Source organism: Anolis carolinensis, chromosome 5, assembly GCF_035594765.1.
Source record: "Anolis carolinensis isolate JA03-04 chromosome 5, rAnoCar3.1.pri, whole genome shotgun sequence".
NCBI lineage: Eukaryota > Metazoa > Chordata > Lepidosauria > Squamata > Dactyloidae > Anolis > Anolis carolinensis.
The window spans coordinates 142828463-142853968 of NC_085845.1; the positions used below are offsets into that span (position 1 = coordinate 142828463).

The 25506-nt window shown below is 37.7% G+C and overlaps 2 protein-coding genes across 5 annotated transcripts in view; one reads left to right on the top strand and one right to left on the bottom strand.

Moving 5' to 3' along the window:
- The window catches only part of immp2l (inner mitochondrial membrane peptidase subunit 2), a 658834-nt gene that overhangs the window by 265822 nt on the left and 367506 nt on the right, over positions 1-25506 (top strand). The gene's annotated exons all lie outside the window — the stretch shown is intronic.
- The window catches only part of lrrn3 (leucine rich repeat neuronal 3), a 51157-nt gene continuing 31661 nt past the window's right edge, over positions 6011-25506 (bottom strand). For both annotated transcript variants that reach the window (XM_003221202.4, XM_008111143.3), the window contains one exon: positions 6011-9015. In XM_003221202.4, the coding sequence (XP_003221250.1) occupies positions 6527-8653 (2127 nt within the window). In that variant the 5' untranslated portion in view covers positions 8654-9015 and the 3' untranslated portion in view covers positions 6011-6526. The remainder of the gene's footprint in view (positions 9016-25506) is intronic.

The following is a 25506-nucleotide window of genomic DNA, read 5'->3' on the forward strand; positions in this document are numbered from 1 at the left end:
GAATATTAGATATTTATGAAAATACTTAATTTTTAGAGGTTTATGGAAAGTCTCCAAACAAAAAAAATTAATTCTCTAGATACATCATGGATTTGTATATGTGGGTTACAGCTTGACCAGGTTCTGTACTATTGTAGATCCCACTTCCTGCCAAAATTGATAATTTCTTTGTCAATTTCTTCGTGTGACCTAAAAATATGTTTCCAGATGCCTTGGAAAATCACTGAAGCAGATTTTGGCTTCTAAGGGAGTGAGAGAGGAAGAAAATCTCAACCATATACCAATGCATCATTGAATTTTGGCCTAGATATTTAGTGGGAAGACAGTGACAGGAAACCTTTTGACCATGTGATATGGAAACATACAATGTAAATCCAGAAGATTCTTCATGAGTTTGTATGATGATGCCATTTGGAAAGACAGGTGTATATACTCTATTGCTGAAACACTGTAGACAAAGTTTAGTAAGAATTTTGACATATATATATATAGGATTGGGCATTGTTGTGGGTCAGGGACTAGATGAGGCAGCAATCTTAAGAAGTCAATGCATCTAGGTTAACTTTGAATACTATGCACTGAACCAAACAGTCATATGGTCACTAAAATGGCATCTGGCCAGCAAGAAAGGAAACAAGCAGTTTTGATAGATAATTGTTGTTTGAAGAGCAGGAGTATCAGGCAGTACCTGCTGCCTTGCCATCCACTGTGTGTTTGATTGGCACCAGTAAAGGTAATTAGATAATGAACTAAGGAAGGTGTTAATTGTGTGACTGAGTAACTAACTTGTATGATGTATTGGCAAATTTATGTTTTTACTATCAAAGAGATGAATGGAAAGGAGAGATGGAAACCGTAAGACTGGCATATTCTGCATGACCTGATGGAGGAGAAGGATAACACCTATCTCCCTTCTGTGTAAATAAAGATCTAAATCTTATCCTGATGGCCTTCTGGTTGCTTGCTGTCTTGTGTACCTGTCTGTCAGTAGAACCAAAGAAAGGTTGAAGCAGTTGTAACATATGGTCAATATCTTGAGAATTTTATGTCTGTGTGTTTGTGGTCTAAAAGTCTGAGTCATTTCACTCAACAGTAGCTCTTTATCTTACTATTTAACTGTGACAGGAAGGAATACAAAACAGCAAATGGTCAGAAAACAGGTAGCACTTTAATTACATAGAAAGGGTGTAATGTTATCTTCCTCTTCCATAAGGCCACCTGGATAGATTTATAAGGTAAATAAAATGTCCATAATGCATGATGGTAATTACTTTCCTTTTTCTGTCTCTCAGAAAATAAACATGAATATTAACATTTTAAAAGCATGAACTAAAATCTTTTTTAATACTTCACCTTTGTACAAAGTGAATCTTCACCCTACTGGGAGGGCATGAGTTTTTGCACATTTTTGAGGATGTTTTGAACTTCCAAACTCTTTTGGTGAAGAATAAATGAAACTTGCTTTTTGTGGAAATGCAGATGAAATCTGACTATCTCACCAGGCCTGTAGCGAGGGGGGGGGGGGGGTTAGGGGTTCAACCCCCCCCCCCTCCCGAAATTTTTCAAGTTATAAAAAAAATCTCGTTTACTCATGAATTTTAACTGGTTAACCAAATCCCCATGCTAAGTCTATGAGATGCAAAACATTAAGAGTCCCTCCAGGCACTATCTCAAGCAGATATTGACAGGTTTGTAGTGAGGAGGGGTATATGCTAGGGGTTCAACCCCCCCCCCCCCGAAATTTTCAAAACCCCTCCCGAAATTTTTTTCTGGCTACGGCCCTGTATCTCACCCCACCTTCATGTGGTGCCTTGATGCATTCAGAGACCTGGTGTCATTGAGAATGAGATATTTTTGAATACCTCTTGCACTCTTTATATAAAATGACACCAAATCCAGAAAATATCAAGTAGCAGTGCCATGTTGGTTTGAGATGCTAGTGCATGGGAGAACAGAAGAGCTAATAGTTGCATCAAGACAGAGAGGCTGCATGCTTCATGGGTTTTCATTCAGTCTTCTTGGCATCTGGAGTCATGTGTTCTTACAATATGTGCAAATTCCTATGGGAGCTCCCCCAAAAAATGTGGAATGTGGAGCACATCGTATGGCTCTCGCAAGTAAAACTGGTTTTTACAAGAACAAAACCCGAGATGTATGGACCCCCAGTGCCCTTCACAAAAATGTGCTGGAAGAGAAGTCTCTGTATGTCATGACACATTACTTATAGAAAAAGACAGCAATGCTTGATAAAGCTGAAGCAAGCAGGGAAGAGGAAGACCCCATACACATGAATAGAGCCAATCATGGAATCCATGGCTTTGTGTCTTCAAGACCTGAGCAAACTTGTTATTAACAGTGTTATCTTGGAAATCTCTCATTAATAAGGGCATCATGGTTCAAAGGCAACTCAGTGATACATAAAAACAATAGCTAAGTGATCATACAACTATCAGCCACAGAAGGTACATTTTTCAAGTTCTTACAGAAGCTTCCTCTGCCAATTTCTGCCATTTCCCCACAATCCTATGCTCCAGCCTTCTTCAAATAACAGTGTTCCTAACTATCTAGAACAGTAGTTCTCAGCCTGTGGGTCTCCAGGTGTTTTGGCCTACAACTCCCAGAAATCCCAGCCAGTTTACCAGCTGGGAGTTAAAGGCCAAAACATCTTGGGACCCACAGGTTGAGAACCACTGATCTAGAAAGCGGAGGTGGGGTGACAGGGAGAAGCAAGTATGAGAATGTTAATGTCTATGTATTCCCCTCTCGTTCATTGTAAAATTCTTGATTTTCCTTCACATGCCTTTAACTAAACTCAGCACCAATATGGATGTTAAAACACTTTGTCAATGCAATATCAAGTAGAACACACACATAACATAAATATTGCTCTGCTAGATTAAGTTCATTAATTTAAACTGGAATTAATGTTCACCAATCTTTTGAAGATGTGAGTGAGAGCAATTTTTTGGAATTACTGCTTTCACTGTTTTTCATTGTTCATTGTTTTGCTGTTGTATGCACTACTCATGAGATAATTCCAGCAAAATCATCATAGAAATTGTTTAACTTGTGTGAAGAAACACCGTAATACTTTTATAAACTATAGTTTCATTAAGACTTTGGAGTTAGGCTGAGAAGATGATCAAACAGAAATGGTCAATACTTTCTGTCTTAAACACCTGTTTGCCTGTGCCAGGCTAGAATAAAAAGGAATTAAAAATTAATCACATCTTGCGTTTGATCATTATCTGTGAATTTTTGAAATCTGAACAGCATCACCAGAATAACTAATTTTTTGTCAAAATTTTATAAGACTAGGATAGAGTACGTAATATGAAAACATAACTGACTTTGGTTTTGTTGGGTTAGTCGATTTTAAGTAGCAGTAATATGAAAAAAAACATGTTAGATCATTCAAATGGATAAATTACTCAAAGAAAGGCTTAGAAATTGTGAATACAGTAATTATAAATTGAATGACAAGCAGTATGAACTTTTCATTCAAGTGGTCTCAGAAATAATTTCTTTTCAGAATTTCTAGGATTATGTTTGCTTCTGTGTGGCTTCATTGATCTCAGCTGTGTTGCCTGAAACAAATGTAAGTCTAACCCCTGAGTTATATCAGTAACAGATTTTAAATGTACTCTGGCTCCAAACACAAACACACAAGATACATGAACAAGTTCTTGCTGACCTATACAGTGCCGGCATTATAATAGGTCATATTTCAACTACTGTATGATAAATAGCCTGGCTCTAAAAGCTCTGTCCTCGGTGCTGAAATCTCTCATGATGTATGGCAACATCTGGCTGATAAATTCTAATGTCGAGGTGTATGTGATAGTGATTCATCAGACTTCTAAAGAGTGTGCGCAGTAAAATGTACTGAATTCATAAAGATTCAGATTACAGATATTCCAGAATTACCACTGAAATTCACTCTACCCCCCTCCCCAAACGCAAACACACATTCCACCTTGCAAAGGTTTTTGTAAACAACATAGAGGCATGATTTGAGAATTATTCAGAAATCCATGAGATGACAGCTAGTTTTTCAAGGTCCATATACCTCCTCCATACCTTATGTTATAATTTCTAATAAGCATCTAGAAAACTGATAGAATGAAGATGTCTGTGCAAAAGAGGAGGATATGTAAACACTTAGAAAATATTATGCCTATGATATTTCCAGTTAGTTTTTGCACAGTCCTAACTCTATACACAATTACTGGTTTAGACTATCTTGGACACAAGCAAGGCACTTGATAAGAGACAGAAGAGATACATGTTATCCCCAGGGTTGCTTACGGAACAATCTGCTGGTGATTCAGTGAGCACATGGCATAGTATTGTATACTTTCAACCTTTGGAGTCTATTCTGAGTCACATATTTCCCTAGTGAGAGTAAAACTTCTGGCATACCACTCATTTGTAGTTCCTTCCTATTCAATATGTGCTCAAAACTTCACCACCTGAAGCAAATTCCAACAAATCAACACTTTACTGGCTGAGGCCCTTAATTTTTTATTAGTTTATTTAGATTCTTTTTAGTTGCTACTGTCTGTTTTTTCTGGTGAGCAGAACTTTGTTTCCACTACCTCCAATATGCCTATGTTTTGAAACTTCCAAAATCTTTGGAATAATATCAAAAGAACCAAGCATTGTTTAAGCTCATGCATGAATTATTGAAAACTCTTCCTTTGATTTGATTGGTTCAGAAATTGACCATATACTCTTTGAGGTAAGTGCCATTTGTCTGCATATTAAGTTTAGGAAAACCCGTGTTATTAGTGCTTGCTATTACTTGACTATAAATATTGCAAGTTCCTAACATTAAGTTCTCTGCTATATAAGATTAAAACGTTATCTAGCCTAGCATTATCTTTGCATATAATGGGCAAGATCATATGCCTAAAAATCTTGCAAGCAGTTTATTGCAAAGTTTTAGATTTTTTAAAGGGCATGTCTAACAAGCAACAGGGATGGAAATGATGAGTTCCTCCAGATATTGAACTTCAGCTTCCTGCATTTCTCACCACTAACGGTGTCAACTTAAGTATTCCCATTGTGGATCTAAACAGCATGGCCCAGCTGAGTCAGTCTTGAACTTTGATGTGAGTAATGTGATTTCAGTCTTCTACTGGACTGTAACTTTGGATTTGTTTATCATGCCACATCTTCATGCAGTGGTTCAATAAGTAAAATAAAAATAAGCAGAGAATGGTTTGATGGACCAGGGGTGGGGGTGTCAGTCAAACTCATTTTCACCAAGGGCCACATCAACTTTATGGTTGCTTTCAAAGGTCCGTTTGTAATTTTAAGACTGTATAAATGTAACTACTTTGCCCTGGCATTGAAAGCTTTGTGGCCCACATAGAATGACGTGGTGAGCCAGATTTTGCCTCTGGGCCTTGTGATTGACACGTGTGGACTGAAGATTTTAAAATATATGACTCATGAACAATACTATAAAATATAGTTGTTTCCATATATGTGTGTGTGTCTGTGTGTGTGTAGAACCAGGAAGATGATGATTTTATTGTACATCATGAAAACTGGTCTTCCTCCTCAGCTAGTGAGACACATGTGTCCTTATTTCTATCTCTTTGGATTGCTTGGAACATAAAACCAGAAAATAACAGTTCCCCTGGCTGGAAAATCCTTTGTTGACCAGCCTTTGTGGAACTTCAGTCTTCATCGCATTTTGGAACTGACTAGTAGGAAGCAGTCATAAGTCAGTTCTCCAGTCCTGTGTATTTTCAAAGGGAAGAATGTGTATATTAAGCAGACACTGAAATGCACAGGATAAATCCAGTGGATTCTTACCCTTCTCAACATGAACATGAATTCTAAAACTCAGCAACATGAAGTGAACTTGTTAGTTGCAACATTAATTTCCATTGATTTAAAGAGGTCTACTTTAGATAAGTCAGACATAGGGTTTATCCCTACATAATGAAGTGTAGTAGGCCCCTGAAGAATTTCTCTAGAAAGAAAACAATCCAAACTATTTTGGTTGTAATCAAAAATTGTATTTTTCCCCATTAAAAAAGTTTCACATACTCACTGTGTCTACTCTACAGAATGTATCCATTTCATTACACCACGTGTCAATTCTAGTTTTATCAGTTCACTGCAAAAGCTCGTGGCTAATGTGTGTCATACAACACAGGAGGAGGGCATTATTCAGTTCCACTATTCCTACATTTAATTAAAAAAAACAACAAATACAGAAAATTTTCTCATCTACTTGCACTGCTTAGACAGTATTGAGTGCCTCTTAGAGTATAAGAAGTCACATTATAAAGTTCTAGAAAACAATTTGGTTGGCACACAGCTCTTCAAAGACAGGTGTTTTGTTTTTAAAAAATATCACACTGGTAATGTTTTATATTTGTAGCCACCACCATCAGCAAAAACCAAGTTTTTATTTTTATAGATGGTTTCTTTTTTGCCTTTTTATTGAGCACAGTTATAGTCTTGTGCATCCCCGGTTTAAAACACCAAGTATAGTAATGCTGATATTTCATGACATGTTTGGAGGAACCCCTATAACTGTTGCCTGGACTTCTAGGGCTGTGCTTTTCTCTTTGCCAGTATCCCAAAGATTGATTAGCGGAGGATAAAGCTCACTGAAGGAAAAGGGTTGCTTCTTCAGATAGTGCCTGAAATAGCTGTGTCCTGCATCACAGTTCATTTCGTGGGAGATGCAACTGAAGAGAGACAGTACACAAAAAAATACCAAAAGAGTACCAAGGCAGGCAAGAAACACGGTGATGTTGATTTTCTCGTAATTTGTCACTTCTGGATCCAATCCTATTGTGGTGACATTGATGCATTGCCTTGCATCCTGCAACTGAACAGTGGGGATGTCCATACAAATTTTATATTCCGTTGATGGAGTAAGGTGTGTAAAATTGTAGACCTTGATATGGGATGGGATTCGGGTGCTCCGGGATGCCAAAGAGCTTCCATCCTTTGGAAAAGCAGTCCATCTGATGGTAGGCTTTACTATTTTGGAATTTGCTTTCCAGGACAATAGGATGGAATGAGATTGCACACTTTCTACATTAATGGACAAAGATGTATGGTCATCTTGGGAGGAAGAACCATCCACATTAATCATAATGGATTTTAAATCGGCACCAACTAAATTAGTTGCTATGCATGTGTATAGGCCACTTTCCTTTTGTGTTATCTCACTGATATCAAGCGTGCCTTCTGAATGTACATAATATTTCAGTGAAACAGTGTTGGGCAAAAGTTTATGTCCTGATGGAGTTATCCAGTATACTTCAGGTTCTGGTTCTGCAGTTGCTCGGCAGTGCAGGGAAATGTAGCTGCCTGTTTCCAAATTTAGTTTTGAAGGAAAACTTTCTGGGGCTATCAGTGGAAGGCAGATTTCCATCATTTCCCTAAAGTGAATCTTCCTCACATTCTGGCCTTGAAATTCAGGAGGATCCACACAAAATAAGGACTCCGGTTCCATGAATCGAATGCTGGTTTTATTCATATTGATCCATCGGATGACACAGTCGCATCGGATTGGGTTGCTGTGTATGCTGATTTCCTTAAGATTGGGCAAGGACTCAATTGTACTACGGTACAGGGCACTAAGTGCATTACTGTTAAGCATAAGAGATTCCAGTCGGGGAAGTCGATAGAATGCATTTGGATGTATGTATGATAATCTGGGGTTATTTGTCGCTTCAATTTTTCTCAAATCTGGCAAATTATCAACAGCCAAATTATCAATTGATATCAGTTCCGGCATGTTGTTAATTCCCAATTCTTTGAGGTGTATCATATTGCTAAAATCCCCCCTTTGTATTCTGTTAATAGGGTTCTTGTTTAGATCCAAAAATTTAAGATTTGTAGCCTTTTGAAGAGCTCTATGGGGCACTTTAACTAATCTGTTGTCATAAAAAGAGATGCTTTCTAAATTTTCAAGTCCAGCCAAGGCATTATCTGGTATTTCTGTGAGATTTATGCCTGCTAAAACCAGGCTCCGCAGATTGCTAAGGGGCTTAAAGTTCCTATCTTCGATTTTGATGATTGGATTTTCTCCAATCATGAGGATCTCCAGGTTAGGAATAGCTTCAAACCACTTTTTGTTGATCAGTTGCAGGCTATTTGAATTGAGATGAAGCCTAAGAAGATTATCAAGGCCTGTGAAAGCCCCTGGTGCAATTGCAGAAAGCAGGTTGTGATTAACATAGAGTTCCTGGAGGTTGCTCAGCCCTGAGAGACATTCATCAGGCAATTCTGTAAGTCTATTTTCCTCCAGGTACACTGAAAGAAGCTGCGGTATCTTGCGAAGTTCAATATTAGCCACTGAGGACAAACTGTTCTGAGATAAATCCAAACCAGTAAGGTTTACTGGAAATTCTTTTGAGTATTCAATTTTTTGAATGTTGTTTGCCTGTAGAAGTAGAACTTGTGTGTTAGCAGGCAGTTGGACTGGGAAAGTTGAGAGACCTACATCATTGCAGTCCACTGTCCAGGCTTCCATGTATATGGATCTTGGAGTAAACCATGGTCTTACTTCACACATACATGACTGTGGGCAGTCTGTTTTTTTATCTACAGCATGCACTAGTGCAATTATTGTTAGACCGAGTATAAGGTGAATTTTGAGTGGGATGTCCTTCATCTTAGCTCTTTATTCTAGAAAGGTAATTGGCCCTTAATGATTGCACAATTACAGTTTTTAAGTACAGAAGGAATTGGTCATTTGATAAGGCAACCACTTGCATTTGTCAAATGGTACATGCTGAAGAAATACAAAATCCCTCTGATTCTTGGGTATAAGTTGCCCTCTTGCAGTCACTTGCGCCAATCAGTAGAGGCATATTGAGGAATGATAGTGTTCTCTTTACAAGGATAGATGGCAAAGGGGATTTGAAACTGAGGTCCATCCAGATGGTTGTAGAGATGGAAGCAAATCTCTTTATATCACAGTATTCACTTTAGATTCCATGTTTTCCGTCATTTTCGTTGTGTTGGAAAATACACCTAAAGTGCAAAGAAAGACAACAATTAATATATGATATTTGAAAAACCCAAGAAAATATAAGCAAAAATATCATTAATTAATACTTTTATTAGACAGGGAAATAGAATAGTTTTGACCTCCTGTTTGAGGTTAAAAATTGCTTCTTGCAACTGACATATATGTATGGCATTTGATACATGGTCAGTATAAAATTCTGGTGTCTGAAACTATAGTGCCAATATAGTAATCTGATACGTGTTTTTGTATGGGGGGGGCAGTATTAAGTGTGGAAACATTGATATATATGCATGTTAATATAGAAACTCTTGGCATTGCATATAAACATGACTTTTATACAGTAATACGTCTGTAAATGCAATCTTATATTTCTACTCAGTCATGCTGAAATAAGTCAGAATTTACTCCTAGGTAAGTGGATATAGGACTAGACTACAGTTTATTGTGACTTATTGTGTGTATGTGTATTGGTGATTTAGGATGTTAGGATTTCCTTCTTAGGGCAATTTGCTGCATCCACTGCATTGGCATTACTGCCACAATATACATGTAATATGGCATTTAAAGTAGGCTCATGATGAGATATAAAATTATGATTTACATCTTGTTTTATGATAATTCTATTGTAAAATTTCTTTGAAATCCTTGTGACAGGAAAGCTGTATATAAATATAAATACATGTCTGCATAATTGGCAGTAATGTCAGTAACATCATTGATATAAATTTGAGTCATTGAATATTTCACCTTAATCCCTGCAGATAAGGTATGTGAAAATTTTATTTAAGGAGCTTTCTCAGAAAATTCATGCATATTTGTACTTCCCTTATTCCCTGCCTATAGACATGCATGTCTATGGTTTGAAGTTCATTTTCTGTATTGAATATGCAAAAATAATTCCACAGTTTCATGAATTTTTAACAGGGTGTTTGTGCAAATGCATACAATTAGCATGTAAAACACACAGTAGATAGAAAGTACATAAGTCATTTAAGTCAACTAGAAAATGATTGTGTCAAGCACGCTACACACTATCACATAGCATATAGTTCACGTCTTGTAAAGCAGTCACACTGTTTCTAACTTCTTCGTCCTTTATTTTAAACCTTACATTAGCATACAATGGTGGCAGCAGTGTTTACAAATTATGGAACAAGGTCAGTGATTCCTTGATACTTATAAGTATATTTTGAGATGTTGCTGGTTAAGTAAAACGTGAACAGAAAGCAGCATTTCATTGTCAGGGATGTTTTGCAATATACCATTTAAAAGTCTGAATTAACAGCTGCTTTGGCTCCTTCCCTTCATTTGATGACACTGAAGCATTATTTAGAAAACTGGCTTACAGCTTTCAGATAACTTATAAGTATTCTACCAATGAAGAGTGTTACTGATGTCAAGAGGAGAATCATGTTAAGGCTGTTGAAGCTACCTGTGTTTGGAAATGTTTTATTTTATATTCCTTTTGCATCCATTATATAGCTTGTTGAAGTTGCTCTTACCTTTCTTTCTCTCTCTCTCTCTCTCTCTCTCTCTCTCTCTCTCTCTCTCTATATATATATATATATATATATATATATACATATATATACATACATATATATATATACACACACACACACACACACACACACACACACACTTTCGGGTGTTATACGTGTAGATGAGCTCAAAATATCCTGCAATTTCCCTGGTCTTGCCCCACTAACCATGAAGTCCACATGGAAACATAGAGTAGCAACAAAAATCTCATCACTGGGCTTCTCTCCAGTGTTGCGTTGCAGGGCACAGGAAATGAGAAGCAAATAACAGAAAGAGGGGCATCTATGGAAATGATGTAGTTTCCTCTTCCATGGGAGTAATGGCTTAGTTTCCGCCAGGTGTGTTTTGGCATTTTTAAAAAGTATGTCAGTTCTAGCAATGTCTTGACAAGAACTCTGCCTTTTTTAGTCTCAGAGTCGAGCCCTTTATGAGATGTACTCTGATTGGCTACAGTGGATTTTCTGTCTTTATCTGGACTTTCTGGGGAGTTTTTTAATGTGCTATTTCTGGCTTGATGCACACTGCAATGCTCATTGGGGTGTGCATTTTATGGACACCTCACTCTTCAGTCAGCTTCATTCCACATTATATTATCTGTTTAGAACACCGCTATGAAAACATGAAGCCAATATTTATACAGGAAGCTTCATAGGTGCTTGGGATTTCATTTTGAATATCACAAGTCTTATTCTTTCACTGTAAATGCCATGCTTACTGCAGGTGCTCTTGTAGTATTACATCTCATTAATTTTCATTCAACACCAGATACATATCATAAGAATTTATTAATGTATGCTAGTGATCTCATAGTCACATTTAAATGTTCATGGGGGGTCATCATTACTTGAAGGCACACATACAGACATACACACAGGTGTCTAGTGGATATAGATGCTCATGGATACACTCAGCCATTTTCTACGTCTTTCCTTTACTTATAAGCGTAACTTGCAGTCTTGAAATACACATAAATAAAATGAACAGACAATGTGTGAGGTAAACAGGCGGAGGAAACATTCTGCTGTTTTGAAGTTTTGTAGTGTATTTTTTGGAGATGGGCCAATTCATTTGAATTCATTTGAAATACAAAATATCATGGGTATAAAGTGATGTAAAGAAAATATAATCAGTTCCATGAAATTAAGAGCAGTTGACCCTCCATACCCACAGATTTTGCATCCACATGGCCTGAAAATATTATCTCCCTCACCCCAAAAAGTTGCAGCTAAAGGAATATGTTGCATTTAATTTCAGAGAGAGAAAGTGAGAGAGGGGTAATTTCATTTCCCTTTCAAAGGTGAAGATATCAGAATGAACGATAGATAAAGAGAGTGCTTCATTTTTTAATGAGAAAGACATTTTACATACATTTCATAATGCTTAGTAAGAGTATAAAATTATACTGTGTGCAGGGGGAACATAGATATCTTAGTGTATATGGGAAGATTTCTTGTTAAAAGATAATGTGCCTCGGGCAAATAATCTCTGTGGCTCCACTACCTGCCAACTACGACTGGCATGCTGAGGAATGATCAAGCTTATCATTTCCTTGCTGTCTGGCATTTAAGACATTTCTGGCTTAATATACAGTGTGATTCAGTATACTAAAGCAACTGAATTGTATTATTCTATTCTCTTTATGTATGTCCACTCATTCACACACAGTTCTTAGATTTAATTTATAATCAACTGGCATGATCAAGAAATGATGCCTAGGGCTGGCCAGTACCATTTTTGGAGCTTGTTTTCCAGTTGTGTGCATTGTGTTCCATTCCAGAACACAGTTCTGCAAGAATAAAAGGCTTTGTTTTGCTAGAGGCACAAGGGTCACTATTATGCAGGGCAAATGGCAAGTTTTAGTTGGCAATATATGTGTCCTCCCTTTGCCCCCTGCTTTCATCTGTCTTATTAATAGCCGTTTATGCCTGTTCTTCATCTGAAAACATGACCTCACTGTGTACTCTGGGGTATCGTTATCTTTTGGGTTCACTTGACCAGCAACCTAAAACATTGTACAGTGTGTTGATATATGTTAAAAGCCATAGTTTGCACAAGGTTCCATTTAGGGACCCTAAAGGGGGGTAGGAGGATATTCACAGAGCAGTCTATCTGAATCACCTAACACCCTAAGTACTTGTGTATAAGTCTAGCAATTTTAGTTTTTAAAAAAATCAGGCCAAACCTGTGCTGACTTATCTGTGGGTCAATTTTGAGTATAGTGCCTTAATTCATATATAGAAAAAGAAACCATCTCTTGAGTAGAGTGGTGAAAGGCAAGAGGTTGATCTATCCTAAAAGAAGCAGTGAGACTCTCTACTCTCTTCACCATGGTGTTGTTTCTTCGGTGGGAGGAATGCAGCCAGGAAAGCTGGCCACCTGAGGCAACATTAGTGTTTTCCCCTCTTTGCAGAACAACCCTCGACATATCCACAGATCAAAATTCATAATTTTGACTCTGAATCTGCTCTCGACTTATACATTAGTACGTATGGTAAATATAATACATTGTTTTTGTAACCTCCGCAAGCTGTAAAATGTCCTTGTTGAAATCCATCTTTTGTTAACTATGACAGTGATGTTGGTTGGTTTTAGAACAAATATGTTCCAGACTCTCTGCATGACCCTTGGTGGACTAATTATCTCTCTTGTAGACAATGATTGGTATGCCTTAATTAGGCCTGTGCCTCTTGCTGTCACCAATGACTCATGCCTTGTTCTCTAGGGATGTGTGGATCTCTTATTTGAGCTGGAATGGATAAAATGGAACATTGTTTTTAATCTCTAGAGCTATGAACAAGTTTAGAGTGAGCAGAAAGGAGAGGGAATGTAAGGCACTAGAAATCTCCCCACCTCTGCTTTCATTTGCCTCTGAAGGCTTTTTTCTTTGTCCGGGGTGGGGGGGGGGGGAAGCTGCTGTTTGAAAGCAATATCCTTTGCTCATTTCACATGGGCCCATTTAGAGGTGGCATTATTCCCAAAACACAGCTGTATTTACACAATTACCTCTCAGAGAAGACTTTGGTTTAAAAAGCATTTCATAATTCTTGTTATTATGGCTGTTGCATAGTAATTGAAAAAAGAATGAAGGGAGAAAAAAAAACAGTGCTTGGAAAGGTATATTTAAAATGGAATTAGAAATACTTCTTAGTCCCACCAAACTCAGTATTTACTTACCATTATAATTATAGATTTGTATCAAAGCAAAACTGTACGTCAGAGGTAATTAAAACAGTGGTTTCCATCTGTGTTTTGGGGAAAGTACCAATGGTACACATTGCAGACTTTTTCAAATATGTTTATATTTAGATTTTTGTAAGCGTCCTTATATTAAGGTATACAGTGTCTTTTACTGGCTTGCTTTCTGGAGCACTTAGCTGTTTGAAGTACTAAAAGCAATAAGAATCATGTTTCTACAACAATACACATGAAAGCACCATCTTTGAACCTTAAAAACAATGTGAGAGTATTAACAAAACCTTCTTCAAGCACAAAACAGAAAGAGGTTGGCTGCTAATGCAGAAGAACATCTATTATATCTCAATGTTTTTAATATAAGATGGACGCAAGTCATATGTGGAAAAAAGAGTGGGATAATTATAGGCAATAACATGATAATCTAGGGCTGTGCTTTGCTTTCTTTTTTATAGCATCTTAATTAGTAGTTAGTTACTAAATACAGCCTAAGCAGAGAAGGACTAGGTCAGATGCAAAGTACAGTGTTCCCTCACTTATCGCGGGGGTTACATTCCAGCACCACCTGCAGTAAGTGAAAATCCGCGAAGTAGGGATACTATATTTATTCTATGTGTGGAGGAGAGCAAACTACAGACCACTTACTACAATGCAGTCTGTACTCTATTTTAGCAGTTACAATATACAGTACACCGGCAGAGAAGAAGAATGGAAGCTAAATAATTCTTTTTTATTTCCTTCCCTCCCTTCCCCCCTCTCCCTTTATTTTTCCCTTTCCCCCCTTCTAAAACGCTTTGCACACCGCAAAAACCCACGAAACAGCGAAAATACCGTGATAAATGTGTACATTAATATTAAGTGAAAACCCGCAAAACAGCAAGGGCATGAAAAGTGTACAGTGAAGTAGCGAGGGAACACTGTATTTCATTTCTAGTATTATTTTCCTTTGAAGCATAGAAATCATAGTAGGGCTGCTAGGTCAAGAGAAATCCTAGACTCTGAGAATTCAGGGCAAAATCCCAGAACCCAAGGGTGACCACTGTGAAATCATAAGAGAACAGTCATGGTGATGTCATTATAACATGACAGATTAAACATCAACTAGTTACTCGCAGCATGTCATTCAAATTTTAGTAAGTAAGGAAATAGTCATTGGATTGGAAATTAACATTTCCAAGTTCTAGACGGAGCAGAAAGGGAAAAAAAATCCTAGCTCTGTCTTTACCATTTTTTAAAGAACACACGGGGATGATACTTTAGTAATACTTTTCTATGTACACATTTATATTAATTAATTATGAATGCAACTGGCCCTCCACATTTGTTGGTCTAACTTCTGTGGATTTGATTATTCATGGATTAACATATTATCTCTACAGTGATCTAAATATACTTAGATCCTCCAGTGTATTTCTGTGGTGGCAGAAATTGACCATAGAGGCATGCTAGAAGACCAAGAGATACCTAGAGAAGTATTCTATGAGATGAAAAAAGTAGCATTTTTTTAAATATAGCTTTTCCACTTTCATGGGGGTCCTATGACCCTAAATCCTACAAAGGTGGAGAATCTACTCTAGTTTATAAATCTCTCTATGCCAGTGGTTTGGGATGTCAAATCTATCAGTTTACCAGCTGATAGAAATTGTGGGAGCTGGAGTCCAAAACACCTGGAGAACAAAAGGTTGGGAACTACTGCTCTGTGTATTAGTTTATTTTCTGAAATGTTTTATCAATCGGACAGCAACTAGACTAATGAGTCCAAACTCACAGCCCAAAGAGAACTACTCCTACCCTGGTCCTTCATCTCATTTTCAATGTCATGTAGATGTGCTTTGCAAATGATGTCTTCAAACAATATTTTAAGAGGGTCTGCCCCTTCTTTATGGAGAGGGAAATTGCCTTGAAATTGCTATAGCTTATAAGGAGATTGGACTGACCCTCTTACAAGTAAGAGCATTTCACCTGTATAACTGAGTTACATTTACTATTTCCCCATGGCATTGTTTCTTTTGAAAGAGGTTAAGAACAAAAAAAGTGTTACTGGAACAGACCAGAGACCTATAGAATCCAGAATCCTATCATTCAACCAATATTCAGAGGCAAAGACAGCAGAAGCATAGCAGAAGTTGACCACAGAATCACATTGGAGGCCTGGAGAAAATGTTTTTCTAGTTATTTTTTAATCTTCCAGAGCAGTTCTATGATATTTAAAGCTCCTCACATGTAAATGAACCTACATTATACACTTATTAAGCAATCTCATTGATCCATTTATATCTATCTTGAGGTTTATGCCATGTAATTTCATTAAATGAATTCCAGATCTAGGGGAAGTCCAGTGCCTCTTTTAACCTCTCCTGAGTCCTACACCATTTAGGATAATTAAATGAATTCTAGTATTACCAAGGCAAAAGACTTCTCTTTGACCACTTTTCTTCAAACACTGTAACCTTTTCTCAAAGTAGAATTACCCCCGTCACCTGCTCACATAATTTTTACTTATCTGCATTTCCCCTGTATGTTTACTGAGGTGCCAAAACCTGAAAGTACATAATGGTCCAGATATAATTTCACCATAGATTCATATGAAAATAAGCTTTCTGTAAGCAATTACAAGACTTCACTGCTTTAGCCATTTTATATGATCCCCTTTCTTTTATTCCAGATTTCTTAGCTATATGTTGCCTGAGGGATAGCCAAGGGCTTAAAATGTTTATATGAAAGTAAGACAGGATAAACTCTCACTTTTGGGGCTATTACAGGCAAGTCATCTCCACAGCTCTTATGTCACATATCTGAGGATATTTGAGACTAGTCTTCTTCGAAAACATTCTTCATAAAATGTATAGGATGAACATGTTTTATTTGAGTTTTCATGAAATCATCATTTTCTTGAACCCTGTTGGGTAAATGATTTTTTTGTTCATAATTTTATTGGTGTACTGAAATCACTTTTTCTTAAAAGCAACAGAGACATGCTGTTATAAAGTCTTCATTTCATGTTTAATTTAATCACATTCCAATGTGGCAAAACTTCACATGTAAAGTGAAATATCATTCTACTCATCTCAGAACTGTAACTCCAAGGTTCTCTTTAGTAAAACAACTAAAGAGAAAGAAGAGTGCTTTCTGGCTCCTATGTTATACTCCTATGACTGCTCGAGAGCAACATTTTAATGGAAAGTGTGATAATGCCACTCTATCATTCTGAATACACCATATCTACCGGTTTTGTTAACCAAAGTGTGGCTTCATAAGGTGTGGTATTGATGATCTGAGTTGCCAATCTTCCTCCCAAAGTCTGCTGGTTCATAGACCTGGGTAGTGGAGCATATTAGTGATATAAATGGGTTTTCTACTTCTACAGGGTTGCTATGCCCCTAGCCCCTGCGAATGTGAAGGGTCAACTGTATTCATATCAAACCCTTTAAAAGTAACTGACACTAACAGGATTCAATCATTTATAATTCTTGGTATTCCAAGGTTGTGAACTACTAGCCTAATTTCTCTAGGTACTCATCCCTTTTGTGCCCCCCCCCCCTCACACACACTTCTATGTTTTGTCCCAGTGAGCTAATCTCAGCCTTGGAGGTAGGATTGGGTTAGGGTTTGCCTACTCCATTTTTGCACATGACTTTGATTTAGACCTGTGGAGTCTTTTCTCCCCAAAAGTGGAAGTGATTGTGTGTGGAAAGGGCAGAGGTTTTGAGGAGATGAGACCACAGGCCACAATTAATCTACTTTTAAGATACTGGGGAACCCATATTACCCATAAATCCTGCTAAAACGTCTTGAACCGGAACTACTGGAAATGGCAATTTCCATTCTACCTGGGCAGCAGATCTGTTCTATAACATCCAGAACTTGTTCTTCCTCTCTCTGCTTCCAGTATTCCTTCAGAATTCTAATTTTGGGGAAATATATGTACATCAATGTGTGTGTGTGTGTGTGTGTGTGTGTTCGCATTAACATAAGTGAAATTGTGTGGCAGCAATTTCTTCCTGATTCATACAATTTCAACATTTTTTAGCCTGCAGAGTATGCCTCCCCCAAGCTTTCTGAGTGAAACCTTGGAATAGTAAACAAATCATGAAGCTGAGTGGGAGCATATCACTACTCTTCTATATATAATGTTCATGCTTGATATGTTCTTCAATATGAAGAAAGTCAAGAATACTAATCTGAGAAAATCTGTTGTAACTTCATACATTTTAAAAATATAATAAATTACACAGGAACTAATTGTCTAAATTAGATTCACAAATCCTTTAACTGAGGAATAGATCTACAGTAGAGTCTCACTTATCCAACGTTCTGGATTATCCAACGCATTTTTGTAGTCAATGTTTTCAATACATTGTGATATTTTAGTGCTAAATTCGTAAATACAGTAATTACTACATAGCATTACTGTGTATTGAACTACTTTTTCTGTCAAATTTGTTGTATAACATGATGTTTTGGTGCTTAATTTGTAAAATCGTAGTCTAATTTGATGTGTATTAGGCTTTTCCTTAACCCTCCTTATTATCCAACATATTCGTTCATCCAACATTCTGCCGGCCCGTTTATGTTGGATAAGTGAGACTCTACTGTACTTAAAGAAAATAACTATCCTCTCTCTGAGTTGAGTCGTGGAGCCTGGGAAAACAGTAAAGAAACATATAGCCCTTCTATTCCCTCCTATGTGGTGCTTCTTCTCACCTCTTAAATGCTGGGCAGGAAAATGGTAGTAGTGGCATCTGGGAAGCTGGGCCCCCTCAGATTTACCCCAAAATTACTTACAGATCATATCTAATTCCATAATTTTGTTCCTCGAACCTGCCCTTGACTTATACATGAGATTAAAAGTATATATGATATATTGTATACTGGCATTTGGGAGCTGGTTTTCTAGTCTTGATCCCTTTTACCCTCTAGTCTAAAGGCCCTTCCACACAGTCGTATAACTCAGAATATCAAGACAAATTGTCCACAATATCTGCTTTGAACTGGGGCCTTTTCCACACAGCTGAAGAAAATCCCACATTATCTGTCTTGAACTGGAATATATGGTAGTGTGGACTCAGATAACCCAGTTCAAAGCAAACATTGTGGGATTTTCTGCCTTGATATTCTGGGTTATAGGGCTGTATGGAAGGGCCCTGGGTTATTTGAGTTCACACTGTTTATAATCCAGTTCAATGTGGATTTTATATAACTCTGTGGAAGGGACCTAAAGAACTCCCAAATAACTGAACCTCTCGAGGCTTTGGGTCTGTGTTCTGCTCCTTTCATAGTGTGCCGGCCCACTCTTATTGCCTGATTTCTACTTATCCTTGCTAATTATTGCAGAATCAAGAAAGAAGAGGGGCACAGATGTAGAACCTAGAGAATTCAGGGAGCAAGTTGTGCAAAGAAAAAAGGAAACAGCAAGAAGGAGTGGCAGTTGGAGAATAGCAGCCTTGCTGGAAATGAAACAACTTAGAGGAGAAAATAGTAGCACTTTCTACAGTTAAGGGGTACAATTTTAGGGCTTCACAGTCAAGGAAGAGTCTATTCCATTCTTCCCTTTCCAGTGTTTCAGTCTATGCACACACCTTTGGTTTGGAGACTTGAATTTCAGATGTGTAATTCCTCTACCCACGAGAGTTAACAAATTGTGCTGTTTTGCTGTGCCAAGGAGAACAACAACAAAAAGGGACTGCAAGTTGCAGGAACCTTACAAACATTGCTTTTTTTCATCTTTTCAAATATTTCAATTGTGGTTTGTTTACAATGTACATGTAAATGCTTTGGGTGACAGAATTACATATTGTTTGGGTAAAGACTTCAATCCAATTTGCTTGATAGACCTTATCACTACCATACCGTACAATATGGAGAATGTATATTACAAAACTGAAGCAGAGAAATATGCCACAAATGACACTTCAGATACCATAGTGTTGAAATCATAAAACATCTGAATTGTTTCCTACCCTCACTGCTAAGAAGCACCAATGGCAACAATTCCTCTACTATGAGAGAGAGACGTATTGAATAGGATCTAAAAGACTGGAGGATAGCCCTTTGAAGCCCCTTAAAAACCCTATAAACATGCTGGCAAATCATTATATTCTGCCTGCTTGATATAGGATCTAGGCCCGTAGTTCTTTATTGTGCCAATAAACATAGGTAGTGATGGGATCTTTTTTATTCTTGACTATTGGTCAGGGTATAGATCTGGTTTTTGTACTACTTGTGGTGCTCTTAGGCCCCTTCCACACAGCTGTATAAAATCCACATTGAACTGGATTATATGGCAGTGTGGACTCAGATAATCCCATTCAAAGCCGATATTGTGGATTATCTGCCTTGATATTCTGGGGGCCTTCCACACAGCCATATAACACAGAATATCAATGCAGTGTAACCCACAATACCTGCTTTAAACTCGGTTATCTAGGTCCACATTGCCATATATGCCAGTTTGGACAAAAGCAGATAATGTAGGATTTTATTCTGCTGTGTGGAAGGGGCCTGGGTTATATGGCTGTGGTGGAAAGACCCACATGGAAGGATAATTTCCACCATGTTCTCTTCCATGCAATTATTCCACTTGGAAGTATCTTTCATGCATCCATCACAGCAATACCTCTCCCCAAAATGCCCAGTAACAAAGCATTTCTTCCTCCTCTATTCACTGAAGAAATAAGAAGGTGAGTGACATGCCCTTCCTATCAGTGGAAGGTGGTTAAAACACTTTTTTGTCCAAATATTTTGAAACACTATTATGCCTGAAATTTGCAGAAAGACTAAGGATAAAAGAAGACCTGTACTGGGCAGACCAAAGTCTCTGGGCCCCTTCTACATTGCCATATACAATCCAGATTATCTGCTTTGGACTGGATTATATAGCAGTATAGATTCAGATAATTTATTTATTATTTATTTACAGTATTTATATTCCACCCTTCTCACCCCGAAGGGGACTCAGGGCGGATTACAATGAACACATATATGGCAAACATTCAATGCCAACAGACAAACAACATACATTAGACAGACTCAGAGGCATTTTTAACATTTTTCCAGCTTCACGATTCCGGCCACAGGGGGAGCTGTTGCTTCACCGTCCAGTAGTGGCTGTACTTCCTCATTCTTTTCCTCATGTTTTGCTGGCAGTTTTATGGTGTTGTAAATTAGCCTCCCACATAAAGCGTCCCTAAATTTCCCTAATTGACAGGTGCAACTGTCTTTCGGGGCTGCATAGGTCAACAGCAAGCCGGGGCTATTAATGGTCGGAGGCTTAACCCAACCCGGGCTTCGAACTCATGACCTCTCGGTCAGTAGTGATTTATAGCAGCTGGTTACTAGCCAGCTGCGCCACAGCCCGGCCCAATGTGGATTATCTGCTTTAATAATCTGGATTATATGGCCATTAATAGCTTTATTTTCTGGAAAGTTTTTCCCACTTCACATTTGACACCTGTGAATGCTGCAGTGTATTTAGTTGTATTAAAGTATACACCTAATGATGATGTGCCTGGCACATGTTGTTTTCGTTGCTATTGTTGTGTGTCTTCAAATCATATCTGGCCCTAAGGTAAACTTAGCATGGAGCTTTATTGATTTGTTCAGAGGGCATTTACCATTGCTTTCCTCTGAGGTGGCGAGTGTGTGACAAGCTCACACAGTGGGTTTCTATGGCTGAACAGATACCACTTGATCTTGGAAGTTGAGCAAAGCCATGACTGATTAGTATCCAAGTGGGAGATCATATATTTATATTTCAATGGAGGAACTGGTAAAACCACCTCCGAATATTACTTGTCCAAAAAAACCCTATTCAATTCATGGGGCCACCATAAGTCAACAGGTTACTTGAAGGCTCATACACACACACTCCAGAGCTGTAGCCCTCTACAACACATTGCATATGTGTGCTCTTAGTATACCCAGTTTAAAATAAACCTGGAGCAACTTTTTCCAGCTGGCCTGACTATTCCTGTAATTTCATTAATTGTGTCCCTGTCTTCCAGTTTGCTTTAATATATAGAAGTTTAGAAGCAATATCTAAAAGTGTTTCAGGGCAATAATTTCAGGTGTGATTTTTGTCCCACTTTATAAAATGAGTACAGTTGTACTAACTGCAAATGCTTTGGGGATTTTACCAATGTGATATGGGCAAACTAGTTTTATTAGAAAGAGTGCCTAGCTCAGAGAGTAATCCAGAAATAATTTAGGGAACACTGTGAACATATTTCACAGAGGAATTTAATGAATCGTTTAAACTTTCATAGGAGATTTTGCTAACCTAAACACCTGAAACAGGACCGTTACTTCCCATATTAGAAGACATTCCCACTAATATAGCTGAATATACAAAGTAACTGTAAGGCAAATAGTCAGAAATCTTCATTTCTGTGTGTAAAGATTGATCCTATCGACCAAATTATGATCAGCTAATTGTAACCAATCATGCATCCAATATAAGTTGAGTATCCTTTACCCAAAACATTTTAGATCAGAAGTTTTTTTTAAATTTTAGATTCCCCCTACCCTCAGAATTTGAAATACCTGTGTTTGTATGTACAGTAGAATCTCACTTATCCAACATTCACTTATCCAACATTTTGGATTATCCAACACATTTTTGTAGTCAATGTTTTCAATATATCATGATATTTTGGTGCTAAATTCATAAATACAGTAATTACTACATACTGCGTAATTACTGCGTATTGATCTACTTTTTTCTGTCAAATTTGTTGTCTAACATTATGTTTGGGTGCTTCATTTGTAAAATCATGATCTAACTTGATTGTTAATAGGCTTTTCCTTAATCCCTCCTTATTATCCAACATATTTGCTTATCCAACATTCTGCCGTCCCGTTTATGTTGGATAAGTGAGACTCTACTGTATATGCATAATGAGATATCTTGGAGATGGAACCCAAGTCTAAACATAAAATCATGTATACACCTTATTCATGTAGCCTGAAAGCAATTTCATGCAATACTTTTTTGCATTGTAGAAAGATGTGTACACTGAATGACCAGAAAGTAAATGTGTCACTGTCTCAGCCACGAATGTAGACAATTTTGGAGTATTACAGGTTTTAGAAATCTGAATAAGCGATGGTCAACCCATAACACAGAGAAAACTGCCCTTATTTCTTGAAATATTTCTTTTTCAGTCGAACCAGTTTACTCACTCAGCAGATAGTCACCATGGACCTTTTGGGCCATGCTGTTACGCCGACAATTGCTGGCAAAAAGGAAGGCACGTGGATGGCTCATGGTGCCCCACGAGCCCTCCCTCCTCCTGTCATCACATGGGGGTGGGAGAGGGTGCTTTGGCATCCTTTCCTTCTCAACAGATGGCAGAAAGAGCGGCCATCATATGGGGATTTGAGGAGGAAAGTGCGGGTAGTACCATTGGAGTTACCCAAACAACACTTTCCTTCCCGTGCTGGAGAACAAAGCACTTTTCCGTGCTTCGCCTCCACTTTGGAAAGAAAGTGGGTGGGGCCTACCGTGCGTCGTGTGATGGTGTACGGCAGGCCTCGTCCAAGCCATGAAATAAAGCAGCAAAATGGAGCATTTTTGCCCTGTATGAAGAGGTCCTAGGTGTGGAAATGTCAGTTGATGGGAGCCTAGCTTTAAGAAGAATTCACTACCTGAATATCAATCATACAAGTCAATATGTACAGAGATTTCACTGTAAAAAAACATGTAAAGCTGGCCTGATATGTATTAAGCAACATCTTTCTCCTGAAGGAGTTGTTCAGTGTATGTGATTGCTACTAAAATAGTGGCAAATTGTAAATATCTGGTATGACAGCCAAAAATAAAAGAGGAGGGGAACAAATCAAAATTATGGGAAGCTAGAGCTAGGTTAAAAAATGGGCAGAGAGCACAATGTACCTACAAATAGTGACATTTCTAAAACACACATTCTTAACTGTTTTGCTGGAAAGGTGGGAACTAGATATATCAATGAATGGATCAATAGGGTGAATTCAGTATTGAGCCATAGTAGTATCATCCCTTTTTAGAGTGAGGAAGCCACCTTAACCTTAAAGTAAACCCCTAAATGTTCTAGTTGTGTTAAAGAGATCATTTTCCATATTGTTCCATTCAAATTGCTCTAATTCTCCCTTATCCTTCAGAAGCTATGCCCCAGTCAATTTCCCCTCTTGGTCTGTGCATGCTTTCCAGGTTTAAGGCCAAATACATTTCCTTACATAGAATTCTCTTTCTTGCCCCATGTAAACTACTGATGGCTATGAAACCATTGTGTTGATTTTAACAGGCTTGGTTAGTAAAATAAGAAAAACCATATATTTAAGCATAGATGGTGATAGTAGTTTATTAATGCTTTGACCATAGGCCATAAGCAACTATAATAGAGGCATACACATACACAGTATTATTCTCTGAAGAAACTGCTATTGTACCAAAGGCACCATGAATCTACAGTGAAATATGCATGGCTTCTCTCACCCATTTGTCAATCTTATTAATCTGAGACTTTTGCCTGCACAGCACTTATCTGATTGGGCTCATTTAAACTGCTATTCATCCATTTTATATTTGGCAGCATTCTTAATGTTCAGCTGGCTTCAAGTCCTAGGCATTTAGTTTGGGTTTCCTTTCCTTATCCCCTTTTCAGCAATAATGCACACACACACACACACACACACACACACACACATATATATATATATAAAAATGTTGGAATTCACTAGTCTGAATTTAAAAGGGGAAGCGAGTGGATGTTGAGGGTTGGCACTGAATTTTGCCGGGTGTTGTAAGCCTCCTTGAGGTCCCTTGGGTGAGAAAGGCAGGGTAAAAATGTTGTAAATAAATAAATAGTCAGCATTCTAACATGAATGACAGCCACACAAATCTTGAAAACATGCAAAACAATTATAATGTTATGTTCCACATGTCAAAGAGTGGCCTGCAGAAAACCCAGGTCTAAGTACACGCTCAGCCATCAGTCTCAATAGTGTCCTCTTAACTTGGGGCATTTTTGTCCCATTTTGCCACTTTTAATCACAGAAAGGACAGGGCTTGCCGTGCGCCATCACTCAATGCACTGCAGGCCCCACCCACATTCCTCTCTAAGTGGAGAAGTGCTGAAAGGCGCTCACCCCAAATTTGCTTGTTATGATGTGCTGCTAATATTTTAGAATGCTAATATTATTTTGGAAGTTTGGAGTAAATCCAAAATTTCAGAAATATATGGATACGCACAGGAAAATCATAATTAAAACAAATGCAAATGATAAAATAAATACAATGAGACATTTGTAGAACTATTTGGATTATTTCCAGTCACTGCATCAATTCTATTCAGGCCATTCTAAATGTTTTTATACATTGGGGAACCATCCGTAAAAGGTGCACTTGACAGTCATTGAAATAATTTTGAGAGATATCTTGGTCTAGAAGGGATAATACAGTAGATTCACTATGGAACGATAAATATAAATTAGTGTTGTGCTTTTACATAAGACATCTGGATAGTTACAAAGGCAGTTGTGGGACACTAGAACTGGCAAGTGATAATTAGCAAAGTGAATACACACACACACACACACACATATATACATATATAGGTAAATACACAGAAATTGAAGTTCTGATTTTTGCAGTGTTTTATATTAGCTGATTATTTTTGCATGCTTTCAAATTACCAGCTTGTGCAGATATAGCCATATCTAATTACAAAAAATGATTTGTATTTATTCTTAATTATAGTTTTTGCTCAGCTGAGCAATTCATT